General features: G+C 55.2%; 1 protein-coding gene across 2 annotated transcripts; it reads right to left on the reverse strand.

Moving 5' to 3' along the window:
• Nucleotides 1–2,659: 2,659 nt before the first annotated feature.
• Nucleotides 2,660–16,071, reverse strand: P2RX5 (purinergic receptor P2X 5). Of its 2 annotated transcripts, none has more exons than XM_039223027.1 (12): nucleotides 15,935–16,071; nucleotides 12,183–12,333; nucleotides 11,457–11,528; nucleotides 11,094–11,169; nucleotides 10,912–11,008; nucleotides 10,555–10,635; nucleotides 10,076–10,214; nucleotides 9,352–9,488; nucleotides 8,806–8,899; nucleotides 8,612–8,677; nucleotides 6,287–6,369; nucleotides 2,660–4,010 (listed from the first exon to the last, which is right to left on the reverse strand). In XM_039223027.1, the coding sequence occupies exons 1-12, from the start codon at nucleotides 16,069–16,071 to the stop codon at nucleotides 3,941–3,943; spliced, it is 1,203 nt and encodes a 400-aa protein (XP_039078958.1). In that variant the 3' UTR covers nucleotides 2,660–3,940. The 2 variants fall into 2 exon arrangements, with proteins under 2 accessions (XP_039078958.1, XP_039078957.1); XM_039223026.1 differs by lacking the exon at nucleotides 2,660–4,010 and adding an exon at nucleotides 4,822–5,352.
• Between the last annotated feature and the right edge of the window lie 5,059 nt (nucleotides 16,072–21,130).

Consider the following 21,130-nt stretch of genomic DNA (forward strand, 5'->3'; position numbering starts at 1 on the left):
CTTAGGTCATGATCTCGCGGTTCGTGGGTTCGAGCCCCGCGTCGGGCTCTGTGCTGACTGCCAGCTCAGAGCCTGGAGCCTGTTTCAGTCTGTGACTCCCTCTCTCTCTGACCCTCCCCTGCTCACGCTGTCTCACTCTCTCTCCTAGAAATAAACAAAACATTAAAAAAATAAAATAAATAAAAAAAATAAAGAGTTTCCTTCCACTCGAGTTTCTTTGCAAGATAATAAGGAACATAATATATTGCTAGTTGTTTGTGTCTGCCTCTTTAGGGCTCACTTTCCTCTCACAGTTGCCTCTAAAACGTGGGGTAAGACATGAAAGGGGGAAAAAAAATCAAGAAATGTTTACAGTTAAAACCTTTTATTGTTTTATAACCAAATAAAAATATCAATACATTTACGGGGCAGGTCCCAGATACTGGTTGCCATCTTTCCTCCTTTACTTCCGTGCACTGGCCGAAGGGGAAACAGAGCAGGAAGAAGGGTGTGCCTTTTGGAGACAGTGCTCGGCCCACTGGAGAGTATACTTCGAGAAAAGCTGCATCATTGGGTGGAGGAGAGTGGGTAGCAACAGGTGGAGCCCTTTTCCAGATACGCAAGATGCCATTCCACGTGGGGTGATTTAGGGACTCTGCAGGGCGCTGTAGTCCACAGCTGGGGTGCTTAGACACCTGGAGGAAGTCACGTTCCCCCTTTACAACTGGTCCCCCAGTGGGGCAAGCCAGCCACAGAGAAAGAGCTGATGGGGTGGTGGCAAAAAGGCAGTCATGACTGGTCAGTCCTGGTGACCCCTGCATCAGGAGTGGAGGGCACTTAGCTCTTTCATCGCTGGTCCTCTTGATGGCACGCGGGTAGCACCCAGTTTACAAATCCCGGTAACCAGCATCATGGTGCTCCCAGGCATGGAATTACTCAGAGACTACTAGGTAGATGGCCTTAGGCCACAGCCTGAAGGCAAGCATAGACCGTTCAGGGGATCCTGAAATGTCAACATGGAAAGGAGCTCTGGAGAGGCTGGCGTCCTCATCTACCTGCTGAGGCAGCCGGTGCCCTGAGGGAAAGGGGCTCTCCCCAGTGGAGCTCGAGCTCCCACTTCACTTCCCGTTTCAAAGCCAGTTTCTAGAAGATTTAGGAACCTCCCACTCATCCACCGAGATTATGCAAAAAAAAAAAAAAAGGGGGTAATGGGGGTGCGTGCAAAAGCAAGGAAACTGGCAGTGTGCAACACTATCCAGAAGCTGTGATGGGGTCCCTGGCTTTTCTGAGCACAAGGCCCATGACATGCCGAGGAGGCCACCTGGAAAGCTTGGCTGGAGATGAAACCATTAGGTTAAGTCCTCTGTGGCAGTGAAGTTTAATGGGGCAGCCCTTAAGATTAAAGATGGTTGGTGGAAAGAAAGCCTCACGAAACCGGCTTCAGTCACAGTGTCTCCATCCAGCTCATTTACTCCTCATGTCAAGGCATTTCTTTTGCACACGTGGCTGCCGTGCCTGAAATGCTTCCCCCATCACCTCATTAAGCTGCTTTCAGATTTCGGCTTCTATGTCACGTCCTGGGGGAAACTCTCGCTACTCCTCACTGAAGATTCATTCAGCTTGTGATTCTGTGTGTGACCACGGATTAAGGTTCACCTCCTAGGCTGTAAGCACTTGGGCAGGGATGGTTTCTGTGTTTCTCACAACCATTACCAGACTTACTCCATCACCTGACAACAGGCACTCAGTGCATATTTACCAACTGAATGAACACCGTAGGGAGACATTTTCATTCCAGTGTAAAACGAATAGTACAGTTTTCCCCAAGTGATGTGGCTGCCGGAAAGCAATTCCAAAAACAGGCTAAAAGAAACTAGACCAACTACCCAGCAGCCATGACCCCTGCCCTTTTTGCTTCCTCCCAAACACGAAAGTATACAATTCCTAGGTTTGCCTTAGTGAGAGAGCTAACCCTAGTGGATCACCCAGATTTTTCATTTTCTATTCCGAGAACAGGAGGGCTTGGTGACAGGTTCCCAGCCCAGAGTGAAGGAGCTGTTTGCTCTGAAAGGAGCGAGCTTCCCGTTTGGGGGACCATGCCCTGCTCGGCCTTCTTGCGAACCCCTCTGTCCCTCTCCAAAGGCCCCAGTGGGAGGATGCTTCCACCCTTCTGACCTGAGGGAGGCCCAGAGAGCACTTCCAAAGAGGACACTCCTCAGAGTCCGGGGAGCTAGGCAAACCAAAGCATGGCGCTTGCTGAGTCCCAGGCAGCCCCGCGGGCCTTTGCTACCGAGGAGACCAGACACCAGTTAGTGATGAGCTGTAGGTCTCTTCCCTTGGGTTTACAGAGGGGCTCTCAGCTGGTGGGAGAGGGAGAAGGGAGCGAGCCGAGCCAACTACCAGCCCGGTACTTCAACGTATTCCATCGCGTCTCTTTCTCACAGAGGAGACTTGATCTGACGTTGCAGCCATCAGAAAAAGTTCATTTCCTGAGCGGGGGCACAAGTAACCAAGCAGATTTCTCCGCAAAACAGTGGAGCCTCTTGGCGTTGGTACTGTTGCCTTGGGGAACAGGGGTGGGAGGGAAGCTTGTCACCGTCTATTCTTTTGTACCTTTTGGTTTTTGAATCATGTAAGTATTATCTAGTCAAAATATTTTAATTTAAATACATTGAGCATAATGTCACTTTCCTGGGGGTGGGGGTGGGGTAGAATCCTCTTGCTCTCAAAACAGATTGTAAGTCTGGCCTAAAATCCGCATCAGCTGCCAAAGCTGGCCTCTTCCTCCCTCAGACCCAGGCTTTGCATTCTCAGTAACCAGTGCTCTCATACCTGAATGTCCACACGAATCACATGGAATCTTGTTGAAACATGGGTTCTGATTTAGGAGGACGAGAAAGGGGGCAGAGACCGCGTTTCCAGGGGGCGGGGGGAATGCTGCTGCCACTGGTCCCCAGGCCACAGCGCCAAGGGGGGGGCGCAGACTGGGGCAGCATTGTGGGGCTGGAAGGGAGTAGGCAGGGGTGAAGGGTGGGGATGAGGGGCAGGGCCCTCCCTAACAGTTTTGGCCTCCCTGTTACCAACTGCTCTGCCTGCCAGGTGAGCGCCACCTATTCGATCTCTTTAGCCCTTCAGACGCAGCCTTGGAGGAGAAAGGGAGGGAAGCTGGGTGGGGGACACCCAGCTCCACAGAACCACAAGGGAGAAAGGGCACCGGCAGATGGGCTCCCATTCAGTGAGACACTGTGCCCAGAGCTTCCTGAGGCTGGGCAGGTAGACGGGAGCCCAGGCCTGCCTGCCTCCCCTTCCCCACCTTTCCTGGAAACCCGCAGAGGCTGCCTCTCCCCTCAAGGGCCAGCTGCCTCTTTACAGGCCGGGTCCTTTCCTGGTTGCTTCCTTGGCCACCTATAATTTTATCCTTGAGGGTAGGCCAGACGTCCCCTTGGATGTTGGCCAAAGTCTTTCTCTGAGGAGCCATCATTTTCAACAGGGATTTGTGGTCCTTGGCTAGAGGCTGGAGGACGGCCAGAGTGGCTGCGCCTGGCTGCGATGTCTGTTGGCTCCGGAAGGAATTCCACGCGTGCTCCCCCGACCCGAGGGCCATGTGAGTGTCTCATTTAAGCATCTCTTGGATAGGGCACAGCCCACAGCACGTAGCGTTTACTGTGCACACGAATGAACTAAGTTCTCAGGAAAATAAAACAGTCGAGTACCACTCAGGCCCCTGGCCTTCCCTGCTTCCCTCGCCGAGTCCTCCTCCTCCAAGTCCGAGCCACGCTGGCCGCCAGGAGGCTCCCCTCCCCTGGCACACAAGGAAAAGCTAGTCGTGGGATCTCCAGGTGCGGAAGAGACAGCTGTGCCCGGAAGCGCCTGTCCCAAGCGAACACAGTTCTCAGTTCAGAGCTGCGGGCGGTTCTGCCCCAGCACCTTCAGCAAATCTGCTCTCGGCACACACCTCAGGCTATGCCTCCGGGGTCTGCAGGTTCTGTAGCTGCTCCACATTCACCTTTCCATTTCCCACATGGCCAGACCTGGGGGTGAGGGGGCGGGTAGGGGGCACACAGAGGACAATTGGGGACCCTGTGAAGAGGGCCAGCCTCCCTAAAGGCAGACTCCACCCTCAGCAGCCTCCCACTGGCGGCAGGGCAGATGGAGATTCCCAGGCATGGGCAGGCTGGGGAGAGCCTGGCCACAGCCCGGGTCCGTGCCGATGCCCAGGCCCAGGCCTCCGGGGCCAAACCGGCAATGAGCAGCAGCCACTACGGTGGCTCCCTCAGGGCACCCAGGCCTCCCACAGCCAACACCATGGGGTGGTCATTCCTCCGTCTCACAGGCTCAGGGGCTCAGGGAGCACACCAGGGGTGCTGCTGGGACCCCTGCCTCCTTGCCACAGCCCTGAGCCTCTGCCTTCCTCACTTCTCTCCCTCCTTTGCCTGCCTCTCCTTCCCAGTGCATGTCTCACTCCTGCCCTGCACAGGCCCAGCTCCCCACGGGAAGCTGCCAGTCCCTGAGTCAACAAAGAATGAAAGCTGGGGACCAGAGGAGCAGACCCCCAGCCCAGGCAGGGAAACTGGGATATGGTTTACAAAAGGAGAGTCAGAAGCCTAGCCTGGCTGAGCAAGAAGGTCCCCTGTGTGCCGGGGAAGGGCAGACTACAGGCCACTTGTCAGCATACCACCACCCTCCTAAGGCTAGGGCAGTTCCAGAATTTCTGGAAGGCATCTGATGAACAGGGGAATGGCAGGCTTGACAAGGCAGGAAACTGTCAGGGAGAACTGGATTCTGGAGACATACTGCCTAGGTTCAAATCCCAGCTCTGCCGTTTATTAGCTATGTGACTTTTGTCACAACTTTTCTTGCCTCGGTTTCCTCATTAGAACAGGGACTGTGAGTGTCCGCCTCATTAAGTTGCTGAAATGGGTTCATACATACATAGAGCTCAGAGAAGCGCCAGGCAGAGGAAGCCTGAGGAAATGACGTTGTCTTAATGCTGGGATAGCACAGCAAGCAGACTGCTGTGTGGTGGCTTGGGGGGCGGGGGGCTGAGGAAATAACGGGGATCACGAAGGGGTTAAAGCAGCCCTGTCCCCCACAAAGTCCAGCTTGGGTGGGTGCTCCCGGGTCCCGGACGTCCTGCCTTGTGTCCATGTCATGCTGGAGCAGGGAGGAGAGGAGAGGGCCGGCCCATCTCTACAAGGCTCGTTCTCGGGTCCTCCACCCAGCAGCCCCTCAGCGGGCGGGCAGCCATTCCCCTTCCGGCTGCTGCCTCCGTGCTGCGCCTCCGGCTGCTCGGCCAACCCAGGCCCCGCCGCCGCCTCCTCTGCCTCTGGGCTCCCATCCTGTTGCGAGGCCTCGGCCAGGACCCGCAGGACGCTGGGCAGGACAGGACCGAGTTAACCCTGGCCTGCAGAGCCCAGCCCACCTTCCCCAGACTGGCGGGGTGGGGGCGTGGGGCAGGCCCTGGAGAGCCACTCGCCCTGTGGGGGCACCCCTCTTCCTCTAGCAGCTCAGCCAGGAGGCAAGAGGGCTCTGGCTCTGTCTGCGACCGGGGTCGGGGCTGAGGGTGCAGCCTGCATCAGGGCTGGGTTCAGTCCAGGCAAATGATGCAGGCTGACCCTCCGCCTGCTGTCCCAGGCTGCGGTGGGGTTCAGGGAGCACCCCGGTGCCCATCTGGAGCCCACCATCTGCAATTCCCCTTTCTGATCCCCGCTCCTCCAGGAATGGCTGGGCCAGAGCCCCTTTCCCCTTCCAGTCTGCCCACAGGCATCAGGACTTCCCGCTTACACAGTATTCTGCTGCTCTGAATATACGCATACACACCGCCATGCTCAGGGGCCCACGAGAGCCTGGAAATAGGCTCCCACAGGAAAACACAAGAAATCCATCTTTTTCTTCCCTTACCACTGCAGCTTCCCTCAACCCCAGCCAACCAGGACTACCAAGTCCAAGAATCCTAAGACATAAGAGAGAGACAATGGGGTCCAAGGAGGCCTCGGACTTCTCTGAAGTCACATGGTAGACAGTGGCGGAGTCAGGCCTGGAAACCAGATCTCCTGGCTGTGTCCTTTGGAGGCCTTTTATTCCACCAGCTGCTCTGCGATGGAATTCAGCTCTGTAAAGCATGTTCTCAGAACATTCCACCTTCCGCGCGGCCCTTCCAGGGGAGCTCCCAATGGGTCAGTCCTGCCTCCACACGCTAGGCATTACCATCCAACCCGGGTAAAGTTTCTAGGCCAGGGAGGGGAACTCCAGTCAAGGCGGCCCCACAAAAGTCCCCTCAGGCTGCAGGGGAGGAAGCATAACTGACCTCACTTCCTCGTACTTCTTGTCTCGGTAAAAGTGGCTCTTCTTGATGAAGTAGATAAGCACCAGGTCACAGAAGAAAGCGCCCTGCAGCAAGAGAGTTGGTGTTCCTGACTCAGAATGCTAGATTTCCAGGAAGCACCCTGCCACTTGACCCATAGTCCATTCCGAGGGATCAGACAACAACCCCTACAGGGCATCATTGTCCCCAGTCAATAGATGGGGAAACTGGGCTCAGAAAGAGGCATTTTGTCAAAGGCCATGAAGTTCATCCACGGTAGAGCCAAAGTTAGGCCGGAGTTAGCAGATGGAGACCATCTGCTCTGTCAGGCCAAGCATCCCCTGTGCTGCCCTGACTCCATCCAATCATGTCTTCAGCAAATGTCACCGATGTGCCAGGCACTGCACTGGGTGCAAGACAATTAAGACAATGAGACCTCGAGGGGACTCTCCCTCTGGGGCAGAATTAGGACAACGACAAATCCGACGATGAGGAGAAGAGCAAGGAAGCAGAGTGAAGACAGGACCTTACTCTGGGGTGGGATATCTGGGCTGAGTGTTGAGGGCTGAATACTATGTAACAAGGCAAAAAAACACAAAAGCCAGGAAGGGCAGGCATTGCCGAGGTAGCAAAGGAAATTCCACAGGGCCTGTGTTGCAAAAGCCAGAGACACTTCTGGAGATGAGGATGGGGACCGGCTGCAAGTTCTCTTATAATGCCTTTGAGGCCTTGGTCTCAGGGGGAGGCACCAAAGGGCCTTGAATAGGGGCAAACACAGTCAGGATTGTGGCATTTTAGAAATTCAGGACGTGCCTTCTGCCAGTCAGTGTGAGAGACGGGTTGGAGAGGGCCTGAAGAGTAAGGACGGCAGGGGCAGTCACGGAAAGGCTGACGAGGACGAGGACGGAGCTAACCCAGGGGACCCCCCCCCCCACACCTGTTCACAGGAGCTGCAGAGCACATGGTGCACATGCCCGTCTCGTCCACCAGAGGGCCATCCCAGCCACAGCACCGAAGGGAGGGTTAGGGTTAGGGTTAGGGGGAGGGGCTGTTTCCCACCAGAACGAGGGGGTGAGGCGGGCTGGGTGGGCCAAGGGAGGGGGCTGAGGGATGGGTTCACAGGTGAACCTGGGCCTCTGACTCACGGCACTGCACAACCCTTCCCGGCCCCCCCGCCCTCTGCCCAGATGCCCCAAATGTTATCAACTCCTCCTTCCACAGAGAACACCCTTCCAACCAACCCAGCCTCCAGCACCACTGTTCCCGTTGCCTTGATTTCACAGGTAAGCACCCCATGCCCTCGTGTTCTGATTTACCCACACGAAGAAAGTAATGACTGACAGTGGCCCCTCTCTAAGAAAGTTACATGAGCAAACAGGATTCCCTAACAATGGCTGTTTGCAGTTAAGAGGAATCCTCTGGGGCTCACTGTCATCCGTCACCTCTCAGGAGAACAGCCTCGCTGAACCCCATGACTTGCTGATACTGCTCCACAGTTTTCCTGGTCTCAGTAAAAAGTCCCAGGTCCTGCCGGAGGCCTCCAAGAGGACGAGGCTGCCAGAAACCGTAGCAAGGAGCTTGCCGGGATGGGCAGGGGCCACCCACAGACAGCTCCCGTGTCTTTAGAAAAACTTCCAGAAGAACAAAGGGGCATGACAAGAGATTCGGGGGGAAAGCTCTGCCTACTCTCCAGCAAAGACTTCCTCTCCCGTGTGCCCCCAGGGCCCAGCCGGACAGATCTGAGGAAGGACCACAGCCTGACACCCTTGCTGCTCATATTCTTAGCCCTGGGATTTCCAACTGGGGGTGATTTTGTTCCCCAGGGGACATTTGGCAACTTCTGGAGACATCTATGGTTGTCACAAGTGGGAGAGAAAGCACTGTGGGGATCTAGTGGTAGAGGTAGTGCTACGTTGTTAATCATCCCACAGCACACAGCATAGCCCCACACAGGAAAGAATTATCAACCGGGCCATGGCTGAGCAACCAACCCTGTATACAGCTGGATCCTGGCTCTTTTTTGCAGCAGTGGAGATGAGGCTTAGGAAGTTCAGGAACTGACCCAGGATCCTAGAGAATCCCAGCCCCACTCCCAGCTCTGGATGCCTCTCCAGCCAGATGCCTCTCTGGCTCTGGAAAGAGAAAGTCAGGCCGTTGCTGCCACCTGGTGCTGCTGGCAGGTGTCAGTCCCAGAAAGCCCTCTTTACCCATGTGCCACGGACCTCGCCCGCTCCTGTTCTTTCTGAAGCGCATGAACAGCACTCCTGGAGCTGTTTTCCCCTCCCCAGCCAGTCTCAGAGGGTAAAGGTTGGGGGGGGTGGTACTCACAGCACCCATAAGCGCCACCCCAGAGCCAATGTTGATGATCGTGGGGATGATGTTGAACTTCCCTGCCTGTAGTGCAGAGAAACAACGCAGGGTGAACAAGGAAGGGTGGTCAGCAGGGTTCCTGGGTACTCCCAACATGCCCCCCCACCCCCCAGCCCTGCCTGGCCTCAGGAAGGGAGATACAGCCCACACACCTTGCCATTCACCATCACATCGAAGCGGATCCCATAGGCCTTCATGAGGGTGCGGAACTCCACTCCAGCTCCATCTCGGTAATATTTGGCAAACCTAAGGGAGACATGGCCCGGGGGAGACCTTCTGTGCTCGGCAGTACATACCAGGCTGCTTTGGAGATTTATGAGCGCCCCCGAGGGGGGAGGGTGCAGACCCTCTTGCTAACGTCAAGGTAAAGACTCATCCAGACCTTTGAAATCCTCACAGACATTCCCCAAGAGGCAAGAGCTTTCCCACTACACACTGGGCCAGCCCGGGGACACTAGAGCACTGATGGAAGTGACTGAGCTAAGTTCACGGGCTTCCTAGTGAACCCCCAGGGTGACAGAAACTTCTCTCCTCCCCCAGGGGTGCTCCCAGCTAGCATCCCTCACCTCTCCTCAGCTCTTTCTCACTATACCTCCCACTCTGACATCCACCTCAAGTAAGGGGTGTCATAGTGCTGGCACCCGGAAAAGGACAAAATGTGGCCAGAGTCACAAGACAGCAGGTCTAACCCCAGTTACCTGAAGTTGTACCCAGAGGAGACTGAGTTTTCTGAAAATTTGTTGTCCAGACGGCTAAAAGAATAGCGAGGGTTGCATTCAGAAGGAGCTTTATCAAGATCACAATCCCATTCAATCTGAATTCCTATCACACCACCCTTGATGAAGAAGAGACAAGAATCAGTGCACAGAACTTTCTGGAGGTGGGCAGAAGTCACAGACCAGCTCTTCACCAAGAGCTGGACAAGACGGGGAGAGTGCTCGAGCCACAGGTCGCCCCACTGAGCATCCTCCCAGGAGGAAGGTGGAAGCCCCAGGGCCCCAGCCCCACCTTTGGAGAGGCTGGGAAAGCGCATCACGGACAGCCCCCACCCCCATGCCCCTCCCACCCCCCATTTCACGCTTCCGGGGAGAAGGGAACTACTGGAGCCAGCCCCGTACATGCAGCTGGGATGCACCAGTGGGGCTCCTTCTGGCTCACTTTCAACTGATGCCCCCCAAGGGCTGCGAAGCACACAGCAGGTGCTCGCTGTGCCTCCCACTGAGTGCCTGGGTTCTGACAGGCTGTGTGTCAGCGCTAATCCCGAAGACAGTGAGTCCCTGGGGCGGGGCACTCCACACTACCACCCACCACCCGACCCCAGGAGCCCCCTCCTCCCCACCCTCTTCCTGAGCCCAGGCCCAGAGCTCTGAGGCACCCCCCTCCCTGGCCCGCAGGCAGGGCTCCCCAGTGCGCGCTCCCCACCTGCAGGGCTATCTCCTGGAAGTTGCTCCCTGCCCAGCTGACCACAGACCCCAATCGGAAGATGGGGCAGTACGGGTTCTTGGGGCCAAAATGACAGGACTTCAGGAAACCTTTGTCTTTGGTGTCCAGCACATTGGTCCTGGATGGAGGCCGTGAACACACAGTGAAATGAAGTGGAGACTGGCTGCTCCCGGGCCAGACACAGCCTGACGCAGGAGTCTCAGGGCCCTTCCCTGGCCCAGGCTGAGTCCCTGGCGCCACCCTTACTCAAGTCCTGACTACTCCCCCTTAGCCCCCTCCTCCAACAACCTCCTGCGGTCAAGGACAGAACGTCCCTCCCACAGCAGGGGGAAGGCGTGCTCCAGCATCTCCCAGAGGTTTGTTCACATGCAGATGTCGCACACACACCATGCACGTGGCCCCACGCACAGTGAACAAGGGGGCAGGCCCTAGGTCCCCAGTAACCAAGTCCCACCTACTTGGAGAAGTTGAATTTGGGGAAACGAATGAAGTTCTTTATGTAAACAGTGAAGTCTTCAGCCTTGCCCAGGAGCGGCTTCCTGCAAACCAAGCCAGGACAGTGTGCCCAGGAGGCCCTGCCCTTCCCCCCCTGTACATCCCCCCGGGGCCCGTGGCAGGGCTGAGGCCTGCCTGCTCCCTAGGTCCCCGGGAAACCTTGCCGAGAACCATCGATTTCTTCGTGTTGGGGTGGTCCTCAGGCCCTTGTGGGGTGTCCTCAGAATGAGGAGCTCATAGTAGACATGTCTCCACCATCAGGCTGAGACCCACTCACTGCCCAGGTAGCTTTTTGGGGTCCCGAGGCTGCAGCCACTCACACTGGCCTGGACTTTGTCTCCACTGGACACCAGGCGAAGATCTCGCAGGTGCCCCTTTGCCTGTTCACCCCCCGAAGGCAGCGGCCAGTCCTCACTCCTGCAAGATTGGGGCAGAAATGATGCTAGAAGCCTCCTGGCTCCAGCCCCCACTTTGCTCCCAACCCCACCATTCCAGGCCTCACCATTTCCAGCCACAACAGGCTCCCCAGGAGGGCAGTCACTGTCTGTGTAGCACAAGGCATCCGGAATGCTTTCACTCTGCCGGGAGAGAAGGTGCATGTGGGTGGGGGTCCCCTGCAGGGGCTCCCATTCAGAACCAAGGTCTCACCCCAGGAGCTGGAACAGGGGTTCCTCCCCTGAGTGGGGCCACACACTCTCTGAGAAACTGCATCTCTCCCCCCAAGCGATGCAGGCCCACACTCCAGTACACATATTCTCCAGGGCATATGAAGGCGGTAGAAACCACTGCTTCAGGAAAAGGGTAGACCCCAGCCCCTGATGGAGGCTCTCCCGCCCCCTCCCCAGCCTTATGAACCAAATCAAACCTCAGCACAGGTTTCCTGCCGCTGGTTGGGGGTCACGATCAAGTTGGTGACTACGAAGAAGACGTTCTCTCCCTGAGAAACCGGAGAGGCATTGAGGGACATCCTCTTAGCCTCTTGGGGACCCTCCTTCCCAGGACTTCATGGCAGGGGGTTGGGTCTCTGCATGGGTGTTGAGGACAATGGGGCCACAAAACCAGTGGATCCCACCCATCTGCCCACTGACCCTGAAGTCCCTGAGTAGATGTCCTTTGACAGGGCTCTTTCAGGCCCCCAACACCAAACTGCCCCCCTCCACGAATCCCTATTCTGACCTCAGCTCCTGGGATCTAAGCCCAGATCTGGGAGGAGAAGAGGCAGTGATGGGGTGGCCAAGGCCCTGGCCCAGGCCAGTTGTGACTAGGCCAGGGAGCCATTCCCAAGGGCAGAGGCTAACATACAGGAGCAGTTCTCTGTGCCAGGCAACCCGACCCACACTGATCTGGAACTTCTTGGGGCCCAATTTGGTCTCTACAGGCTCAGGATTTGTTGGGAAGGGAGTGGTCACAGAGGTGCAGTCAAGGAGGGCAGGGGGATGGCGTGAGGGGAAGGATCTGGGCAGGGTCTCCATCTGCAAATCCTGGTAGCTGTCCTGGGCCAAGGGAGACAATCAGTGAAGGTCCCTGGGTACCTCCCCACCCTAAGCGAGGCCCTATTAGCTGAGGCCCCAGTGCTGGGTGGGGTTCAGACCTGGGGTGGGATGACGTAGTCGGCAACATCCCAAAGTCGCTCCCCGAGCTCAGAGGTATTGGTGAAGGCCACACCCTTGACTTTCGTGATGATACTGCTCTGCAGAGACGTGTCGGTGTCTTGGTAACCCTTCTTCACCAGGAACACCCAACTGTGGGGAGAGGGCCCAGCAGCGGGCATCAGGGTCACCACTGCCCTCGGGGAATCCTCCCCAGGGTATTCACCTTTCCCACCAGCTCCTGAGCAGGGGTCACGACCGCACTGCTGCCTAAAACCCAGTCCTGCAAGCAGCACAGGTGACAAGCAGCCCGAAGAGCAGGGAGATGGCTGCTCTCAGGGGCTGAGGCCTTGAAGCTGACCCAGGCCGGGCCAGCCTGCTCACCCATGCCTGGGGATGTGACCTCAGGTGAGCCAATGAACTCTGGGGCTCAGCACAGGGACAACAGGGCCTCCCTCCAGGGGCGTGAGGACAGTTAAAGGAGATGGGGCATAACCTGAAACTCAGCATGAGGAGACCTCAGACATATCCAACCAGGGGGCGGGGGGTGTCATTCTACAAAACGAGAGTACAAAATCCTATACTCTTTGACACCCAAAACACATGCAATAAAAGAAAAAAATAGATAAATAGTACTTCATCAAAATTAAAAACTTTTGGGTGTAGGGGAGCCTGGGTGGCTCAGTCGGTTAAGTGTCTGACTTTGGCTCAGGTCAGATCTCACAGTTCGTGGGTTCGAGCCCCGCATCAGGCTCTGCGCTGACAGCTCAGAGCCTGGAGCCTGTTTTGGATTCTGTGTCTTCCCTCTCTCTCTGCCCTTCCCCCACTCATGCTCTGTCTCGCTCTGTCTCAAAAATAAACTTTAAAAAAATTTTTAAAAAAAACTTTTAGGCGTCAAAGGACACTATCAAAAAAATGAAAAGATCACCCACAGAACGGGAGAACTATTTGCAAATCTTATAACTGGTTAGGGTCTGGTATCCAGCACATATAAAGAACTCTTACAACTCAGCAATAAAAATACAAAGAAACCAATTTAAAAAAAAAAAAGGTCAATAATTTGAATAGCTATGTCTCCAAAGAAAATTATACAGATGGCCGATAAGCACAGGAAAAAGACGTTCAACATTATTACTCATCAAGGAAATGCAAATCAAAACCACAATGGGATACTACCTCACACCGAATAAGATGGCTGTAATTTAGAAGAAAGAAAGAAAGAAAGGAAAATAACAAGTGTTGGTGAGACTTCAGAGAAATGGGTATTTGCTGACAGGAACGTAAGATGGTACAGCTGCTGTGGGGAAGTTTGGTAGCACCTCAAAAGGTAATGATATGTCCTAGCAACTTCACTCCAAAATATATACCCCAAAGAACTAAAAACATAACCACACAATAACTTGTAAGTGAATGTTGTTTGAGACAGCCAAAAGGGAGAAACAATCCAATGTCTGTCAACAGATGAATGGGTAAACAAAATGTGGTTTATCCATACAGCGGGGTCTTATTCAGCCGTAGAAGGAATGAATGACTGATGCCGGCTACAGCACAGGTAAACCCCAAAAACCCAATGGTAAGTGAAGCAGGGGAGGGGTGCCAACTGATGCTGCCAGTTACGGGTTTCTTCTTGGGGTGATGGAATGTGCTGAAAGAAGATAGTGGTGATAGCTGTAAACACTGTGAGCATTCAAAAACCACTTAATTGGATCATTTTAAATGGTTGAAATGGTGAATTACATGCCATGTGAATTTTCCTTCAACTTAAAAATTGTAATACAGGGGCGCCTGGGTGGCTCAGTCGGTTAAGCGTCCGACTTCGGCTCAGGTCATGATCTCACGGTGTGTGGGTTCGAGCCCCGTGTCGGCTCAGCCTGGAGCCTGTTTCGGATTCTGTGTCTCCCTCTCTCTCTGACCCTCCCCTGTTCACACTGTCCCTCTCTCTCTCAGAAATAAACATTAAAAAACATTTTTTAAAGAAAAAAAAGAAATACACACTGAAGGATGTAGCGGTAAAGGGGCATAATGCCTGCAACTTACTCTTAAACAGAAAAAATGTATATATACACACACATCACATGTGTGGAGAGAGAAAGGGAAAAGGACAACACGAACGTAGTAAAATGTTAACACGTGAGGAATCTAGGTGAAGGGTGTTTCAAAAAGTTTATACTACTCTTGAAGCCTTTCTGTAAATCTAAAATTATTTTGAAATACCAAAGAAAATAATGGTTTTTTAATGAGATGGCACATGTACATTGCTCAGTACACTGATGCCGGGCAAGGGAAGAGCTCAACAGATACAGCTCATCAACTGCTTACTGACGTGACTGTTAGGGTTAGAGACTGTACAGCTTGACCCCTTGGGAAAGTTGGGAACACAGAGGCCAGGAGAGGGCAGGAGCTGCCTGCCCCGGGTCATGCAGGAGTGCTGGGCATGGCCTGCACCACCACCCTCCCCCCCCCCCCATGGGGCCAGTAAGTGTTCTTCACACTGCAGGCGCCAACCAGGATGTGCCCACCCTCTTCATTTCTGGGGGCAGACCTGCTATATCCTAGGCTCTAGATTGTCCCTGTCTCCAAGGCACCCTGAGAGGGCTATGACAGGGAGCCAATGTTAATGTTAGTAGGGACACACTGGGCCCAGCCTGGACAGAAATATTGAGCAAATGCTCAGGGAACAATATTCATTCATTCATTCATTCATTCATTCCTATCACACCTACTAGGTGATGCCAGGCCCTGCCTGCCTTCATGGTGTCCCCAGAATGGGTGGGAGTCAGGCATTAAGCACACGATTCCTGTCGAATGCATCAGAGGAGTTACTCGAGAACCTGGGTGTGAAGGATGAGCTGGTGCTAACCAAGTACAGGAGTAAAGGTGCACGTGGCTGGGGAACAGCGCCTCCCAAGGCCCTCAGGTGGGAGGCATTCTGGTGCCTTACGGATGAAGCTCCACGGGCAGTTGGGGCACTTGGCCTCCTAGTGAGGTCAGGGTGCTGCTCCTCCTCCAGTCAGGAAATAGTAGGGACTCAGTGGCATTTACTAAAGTAGTAAAAGAGGCACATCAGCCTCCCAGGCATCTGGTGTCCTTTCCTCCCTCCACCTGTTCCCTCCCTTCTTGGGTGAGAGTTCTGAAACGCCTGGCTGTTGCCACTCCCATGAGCTGCCCCCTCTGCCCATGGTGCCAGCTCCTGCCGGTGGGAGGGGGAAAGGTAGAGGCGGCCGGTCTGGCTGGGTGCCCGGTAGGGGGCCTCTGGGCAGGACCCCCAGCCGGACGCCAGAGAGGCTAGCTTGGAGTGTGTGGAGTTGACCAGAAGGAGAGCTGGGACGCACCAGGCTGCTGAGCTGCCCCCGCCAGGAGTTTTGCCACTGAGCTCAGTGATTATAAATAACCCACCCGGTGCCCAGGCCTGCACCAGGGCAAGAGACCAGGGAGGCTGCCGGAGCGACAGCTGGAGCCCAGGCCCCTGCGTCTTTGCCCCTTACGAGTGGCCCCAACACCCTGGGCCCCGGCCGCGAGGAAGGAGCTGCCCACGGAGAGGCTCGTAAATGAAGAACACCGAAGTCCCTGCCCGCATCTCGTCACCTCCAAAGGCGCTGGGGAAACAGAGGGCTCTCTCCTACCTGCCACCCTCCTGCCCCGGAGCCCCTCGCCGAGTACGAGGAACGCTCCTCCAGTTCCCTGCCAGGTCCCCGGAGCGTCCGGCCGCTGCCCAGCGCCTCCCCCACTCCGCTAAAGCCCCCGGAGAACTCACACCGCCAGGTAGGTCAGGATGGAGACCTGCAGCAGCCGGTAGAGCAGGCCCACCTTCTTGCTCTTGGCGATGACATATTTCTCGGTCTTGTAGTCCAACAGCGACTGGGAGAGCCCCTTGCAGCCCGCCTGCCCCATGGCGCCGTCTCACCTGCGCCTGCGGCCAGTGCCTCGGCTCGCGTGCCGCATGGGAGCCGCCTCTCGCCGCTGCTCCCCGCGGATCCGAGGACCTCGGCACTGCGGCTTCCGCGGGCGCGACTCCAAGCAGCGGGGTCGCCGGCCGGCGTGCGGGGCAGGGAGCGCGCGGGCGCACGGGCCGCTGCGGTCTAAGCTGCGGAAGCCGCCGCCGGGGGCCGGGGGCCGGGGGTGGGGGTGGGGGTGGGGTGGGGTGGGGTGGGGCGGGGGCGGCGCCGGGCCACGACCTTGCCGTCACCTCGCCCGCTTCCTCCTCTCCTCACGGTGACACCTCGACCATCCGCCGGGCCACCAGCCAGCGAGGGCACTGACAATCCAAGGCACAGCACCGCACGTGCGGCCCCGCAGCCGGAAATCGGAAATCCGGCGCTGGAGGGGTGAGGAGACGAGAGTGGGCAGGGCTGCTTTTCAAACCCACCCTGTCTACTCCCAAAGAAATCCCAGGGAGGTTGTATAGCTTGGATAGGGAAACTGAGGCCAGGGGAGGAGGGACCTACAGCGCAGGAAGGGAGGAGGGGCTGAAAAAATATGTAGCCAAACACACCAGGTTTCTGCATGTTTCCTGCGCTCTGGGAGAACCTTGATTCTCACCACACAGGCTGAAAGGCACTGAAGACTGGCCCGACGCATGGCTCCTGTGTCCTCTGTGATTGAGTTCCCACTGCGGCGGCGGCTGCTGGCTTAAAACCCCATGCTCCCAGGGGACCAGTTGCCACGCAGGTCCGGAGCCCACAGCATGAAGAACTCCAGAGCACACCTGAGAAAGGCCAGTGGGCTGGGGGTGTGGACATGCAGGCAACCAAGCCCTGGGACCCTAACATAAGCGTGGAGCGTGTTCAAACCCACTGTTTGAAATGTCCCCAAAGCAAGAGGTGGGCCTAATCTAGGGTGCTAAACCTGCACCCCTCTTCACAACAGGCAAAATGAAATGGGAGGGTGTGGGCGCTGGGATGAAGGAGGGCACGTGGGAGATCAGTTTTCGAAGTTAGCACAGCAACAGAGAGGCAGGCCCCTGGGCGACATGTGCCCCGGGCTTGAACTAACACAGCAGCCCACGCACTTTCTGCATCCTGCCATCTAACCAGAAACAGGAGGGCTCCTCTCGCTACCCTGGCTTTTCACATACCTGTGAGAAGTTCCCTTTCCTGAACCACAGGCTGCAGGAGTTGGAAGGATCCCGAAAGTTCACCAAATGTGCCTCTAAAAGGAAAAGCTACAGGGGCGCCTGGGTGGCTTAGTGGGTTAAGCCTCTGGCTCTTGATTTGGGCGGGTCATGATCTTGAAGTTCATGAGATGGAGGCCCATGTAGGGCTCTGTGTTGATGGCAGGGGACCTGCTTGGGATTCTGCCTCCTTCTCCCCTGCCCTTCCTCCCTAGGTTCCCCAGCCGTCACTTTCTCTTCCCTTCTTATTCCCTGAAAGCATTTGTCATTCTTGGATAGGATCTTGCTTACTTACTGACTGTGTCCCCCCACTAAGACCAGAAAGCTACTAGAGGGTGGGGACCTTGCCTCTGACATCTTTGTAGCCTATGCCCACTGCTGTATCTGCCATAGGTTAGACACACACACACACACACACACACACACACACACACACACACCCCGAGTGAGTAAACAAACTAACGCCTGGTTTTTTAGACAGGGAGGAGATTTGGAGTCACCACCCTGTCCCAGTCATGACTAAGGATTTTAGAAGCTGATGTCATTCTGAGGGGGAGGCTTGGGAATTGTCACCAGACCTCCCTTCCACTCTCCTACCGGCCTCTTTCTCAGCCCTCCTCCCACACGGATCTCCAGCTCTCAGGGGAGAGGCAGCCTCAGTGGAGCGACAGCACGTCTGTGGAGATTCCCATCCACCTGAGCCCACGAGGAGGCCTTGCAAGGCCTCAAGATCTGGCCTGATGAGCTCGAGGCTGGAAGACGTCACCCCGCACAGGGCCCCCACCCTTGCATGAGCCACCTGTAAGATGGTGCCACGCTGCATCTCTCCACTGCCCGCAGGGAGCTCCAGGCTTTTGTGATGAGGCCTGTGTGTTCTGAGAGAGCCCAGAGGCCACGGCCTGCATTCTGCAGGGTGGATCACTGAGGCCCCAGGTCATAGTGCACAGCCTGCCACTAGCCCCGGTCCAGAGCACCATCCCCTATTCATGCTTCCTCAGACCTTTACTGAGGACCTACTGTGTGCTGCTGCTGAGGCTGGAATGCAAGGAACCCTGCCCGCTGTGGTTCATATAACTGCCACTCCAGCTTTAGAGAGGGGTCTCTGCACCTATTTGCCCACCGGAGTGGGCAGCCCCTCCTGAACCCACCCCCCACACCTACCCCATGACTCAGCCAAGACCAGGCTGCAGTTTCTGACACAAGTATCCTAAAGCTCCAGGGACCACATGAGGAAGGATTGGAGGGGAACGGGCCACTCTTGGGGCCAGGCCTGACCCTTCCTGTGGGCTCCCTCATGCACAGCTTCTTAAGACTGCAAGGTCCTGGGGCTCCTGGGTGGCTTAGTTGGTTAAGCGTCCGACTTTCGCTTAGGTCATGATCTCACGGTCCGTGGGTTTGAGCCCCGCGTCGGGCTCTGTGCTGACTGCCAGCCCAGAGCCTGGAGCCTGTTTCAGAGTCTGTGACTCCCTCTCTCTCTGCCCTTCCCCTGCTCACTGTCTCTCTCTCTCCTAGAAAGAACTAAAACATTAAAAAAAAAAAAAAAAAAGACTGCAAGGTCCAGACCCATCAGCGGGTCATGATATCAGTTTACTGGGTTACAGTGAGCATATGCAAAGGGAGAGAGAGAGAACACTCAAGCAAGAATAAGAGTAAAAATACCAGTGTGCTTAAGGAAGTAAGGGTAGTTACAGTTTCATGAGACATTTGTTTTCGGTGTGAGTGTGTGCCTGTGATGTGGAATGTATTTCTTCCTGTGGCTCGTGGTCAAAACACTGTGAAAACTGCTTCTGGAAAGCTGCAAACCCCAGTATCTGCAATCTACCGCCATATGGGGTAGGCCAGCTCACCAGCCCCACCAGTGTAGCCGAACACCCCCTATAACCAGGGTGGGAGAAAGGGCCTGCGCATTTTACATTGCCATCATGCAACTTCTAAGTCAGGGACTTTTCCAAAACCAAGATGAATTCTCAACTTGAAAGAAAATTACCTACTGCTTTTGATGGACAGTTTCTCCAGCTTCTAGCTAACTCCATCTCCACAGTCTTAAGAGCCCCAAGGTACCCTGTTTCAGTGTCTTCACCATTACCACATGTCTTCACGGTCACTAGTTGCTGAGCACTCTTCTAAATGCATTAGGTGTGTGGGCTCACTTAACCATCACCACCCTAACCACCTATGTGGTTGTACAATCATTGCCTTTATTTTTCCCCAAGAGGTTAGATGTGTCTACGAGTAAGCATCTGCACCAGCATTTGAATCCAGGTGATCCGGCTCCCAAACCCAAGCAATCATCTCCATTTGTCACCATGAGCACGGTGCTTTACAGTTTCCACGTCAATTCCCTTGACTCGTTCTGTGAACCCAGCCAGAGAGGTAGCTGTCAATCCCATTACACGTGTGATGGAACAAGGTCCTAGGTCACCCGAAAAGCTAAAATTAGTCCTCGGTCTCCCAGCCATCCACTCTGGACCCTATGCCTTCCTCTGGACGATTTAGTGTGGAGCTCACACATTTGTCCTGCCGCTGTGGAGGGAGGGCGCTGCCGAGGCCCAGTGCCACAGAGCTCCTCAGAGGGCGATGGCCTCTCTTGCGATGCCCTATCGGAGAGAGGGGCGGCCAGGAGTATGGGCACCGTCACCGGGCACCCCCCCTGCTGCGGCGGCAGGGCGCACTCTGGCTTGCCAAGAATTGACCGAGCGCCTTGAAACTTCATTTCCCGGGTCAGAGGTCAGGGGTGAATGGCCTGTCTTCAAAGGAGTCAACACACCTCCCTGGCTCACCACCACATCCCTTCCCTCCCCTCCCCCAAAGAAGCCTACATGGTGCTCCATTATAGTGAGTGCTGTCCCCCTGAAAGGACTGGCAGGGACGGAACCATTCTCCTCTGGTTCAAGAGACTGTCCAGCTGAAAGAGCTCGGGAATTATAAAATGGATTTCTTTTTTGGTAAATGAATTTCTAAAGGGCCTTTTTTCTTTTTATATCATCTCACTTTCTCCTAAGACTTGCCAACAGGTTAAGCTGATTGGTCTGTGTGGTTTGGACCCCCTGCTGTGGCCATCTTGGTCTCCGCTGGGTCCTGGGATGATCTCTACATAAAAACATGACGGATCCTCACATGTTGGAATTGAAACAGACAGAGCCCTCACGTGTCCACCCAAAGAAATATGCTGGACTTTTAATTAAGGGGAAAACAGACCCTCCTGACTCTGACTCCAACCTTTCCTCTACACCAGTCTCTCTTCTTTCTTCTATGAATTTTATAGATTATAAGGGAGGGAGTATGGTGCAATAGAGTAAGCCCTGGAGGTGGGAGAATTAACCCCCTTATAAACTTTTTTTCTAATGTTTATTATTTTTGAGAGAGAGAGAAACAGCACGAGCAGGAAAGGGGCAGAGAGAGAGGAAGACATGGCATCTGAAGCAGGCTCCGTGCTATCAGCACAGAGCCCCGTCTGGGGCTCAAACTCACAGCGCAGAGCCTGATGTGAGGATGGAACTTACAAACTGTGAGATCACGACTTGGGCCGAAGTCAGACGCGTAACCAACTGAGGCAACCAGGTGCCCTGGAAATCACCCTTTTAATCAAGAAAAACTCCCATTTTCTAGGAGTTGAGAAGATGCTTCTAAGAGGAAAACCGTTGTCTGGCTGTAGGTGGGTGGCTGCATGGAGTGGCCAATGGCATCACTGTGTTTCCATCACAGGCTTAGAGGTATCACTCGGTTACCCTGTGGCCTCCAAATACACACGATTTCCTCCCTTCCCTCCAGCCCTAGCAAGGGCTTCCCCTGGTACTAAAGCTTTCCCTTTAGCCCGAGGACGCCAACAAACACAAACGT

The sequence above is a fragment of the Hyaena hyaena genome, unplaced genomic scaffold, assembly GCF_003009895.1.
Source record: "Hyaena hyaena isolate Hyena2069 unplaced genomic scaffold, ASM300989v1 scaffold_1241, whole genome shotgun sequence".
In the NCBI taxonomy this organism is placed as follows: domain Eukaryota; kingdom Metazoa; phylum Chordata; class Mammalia; order Carnivora; family Hyaenidae; genus Hyaena; species Hyaena hyaena.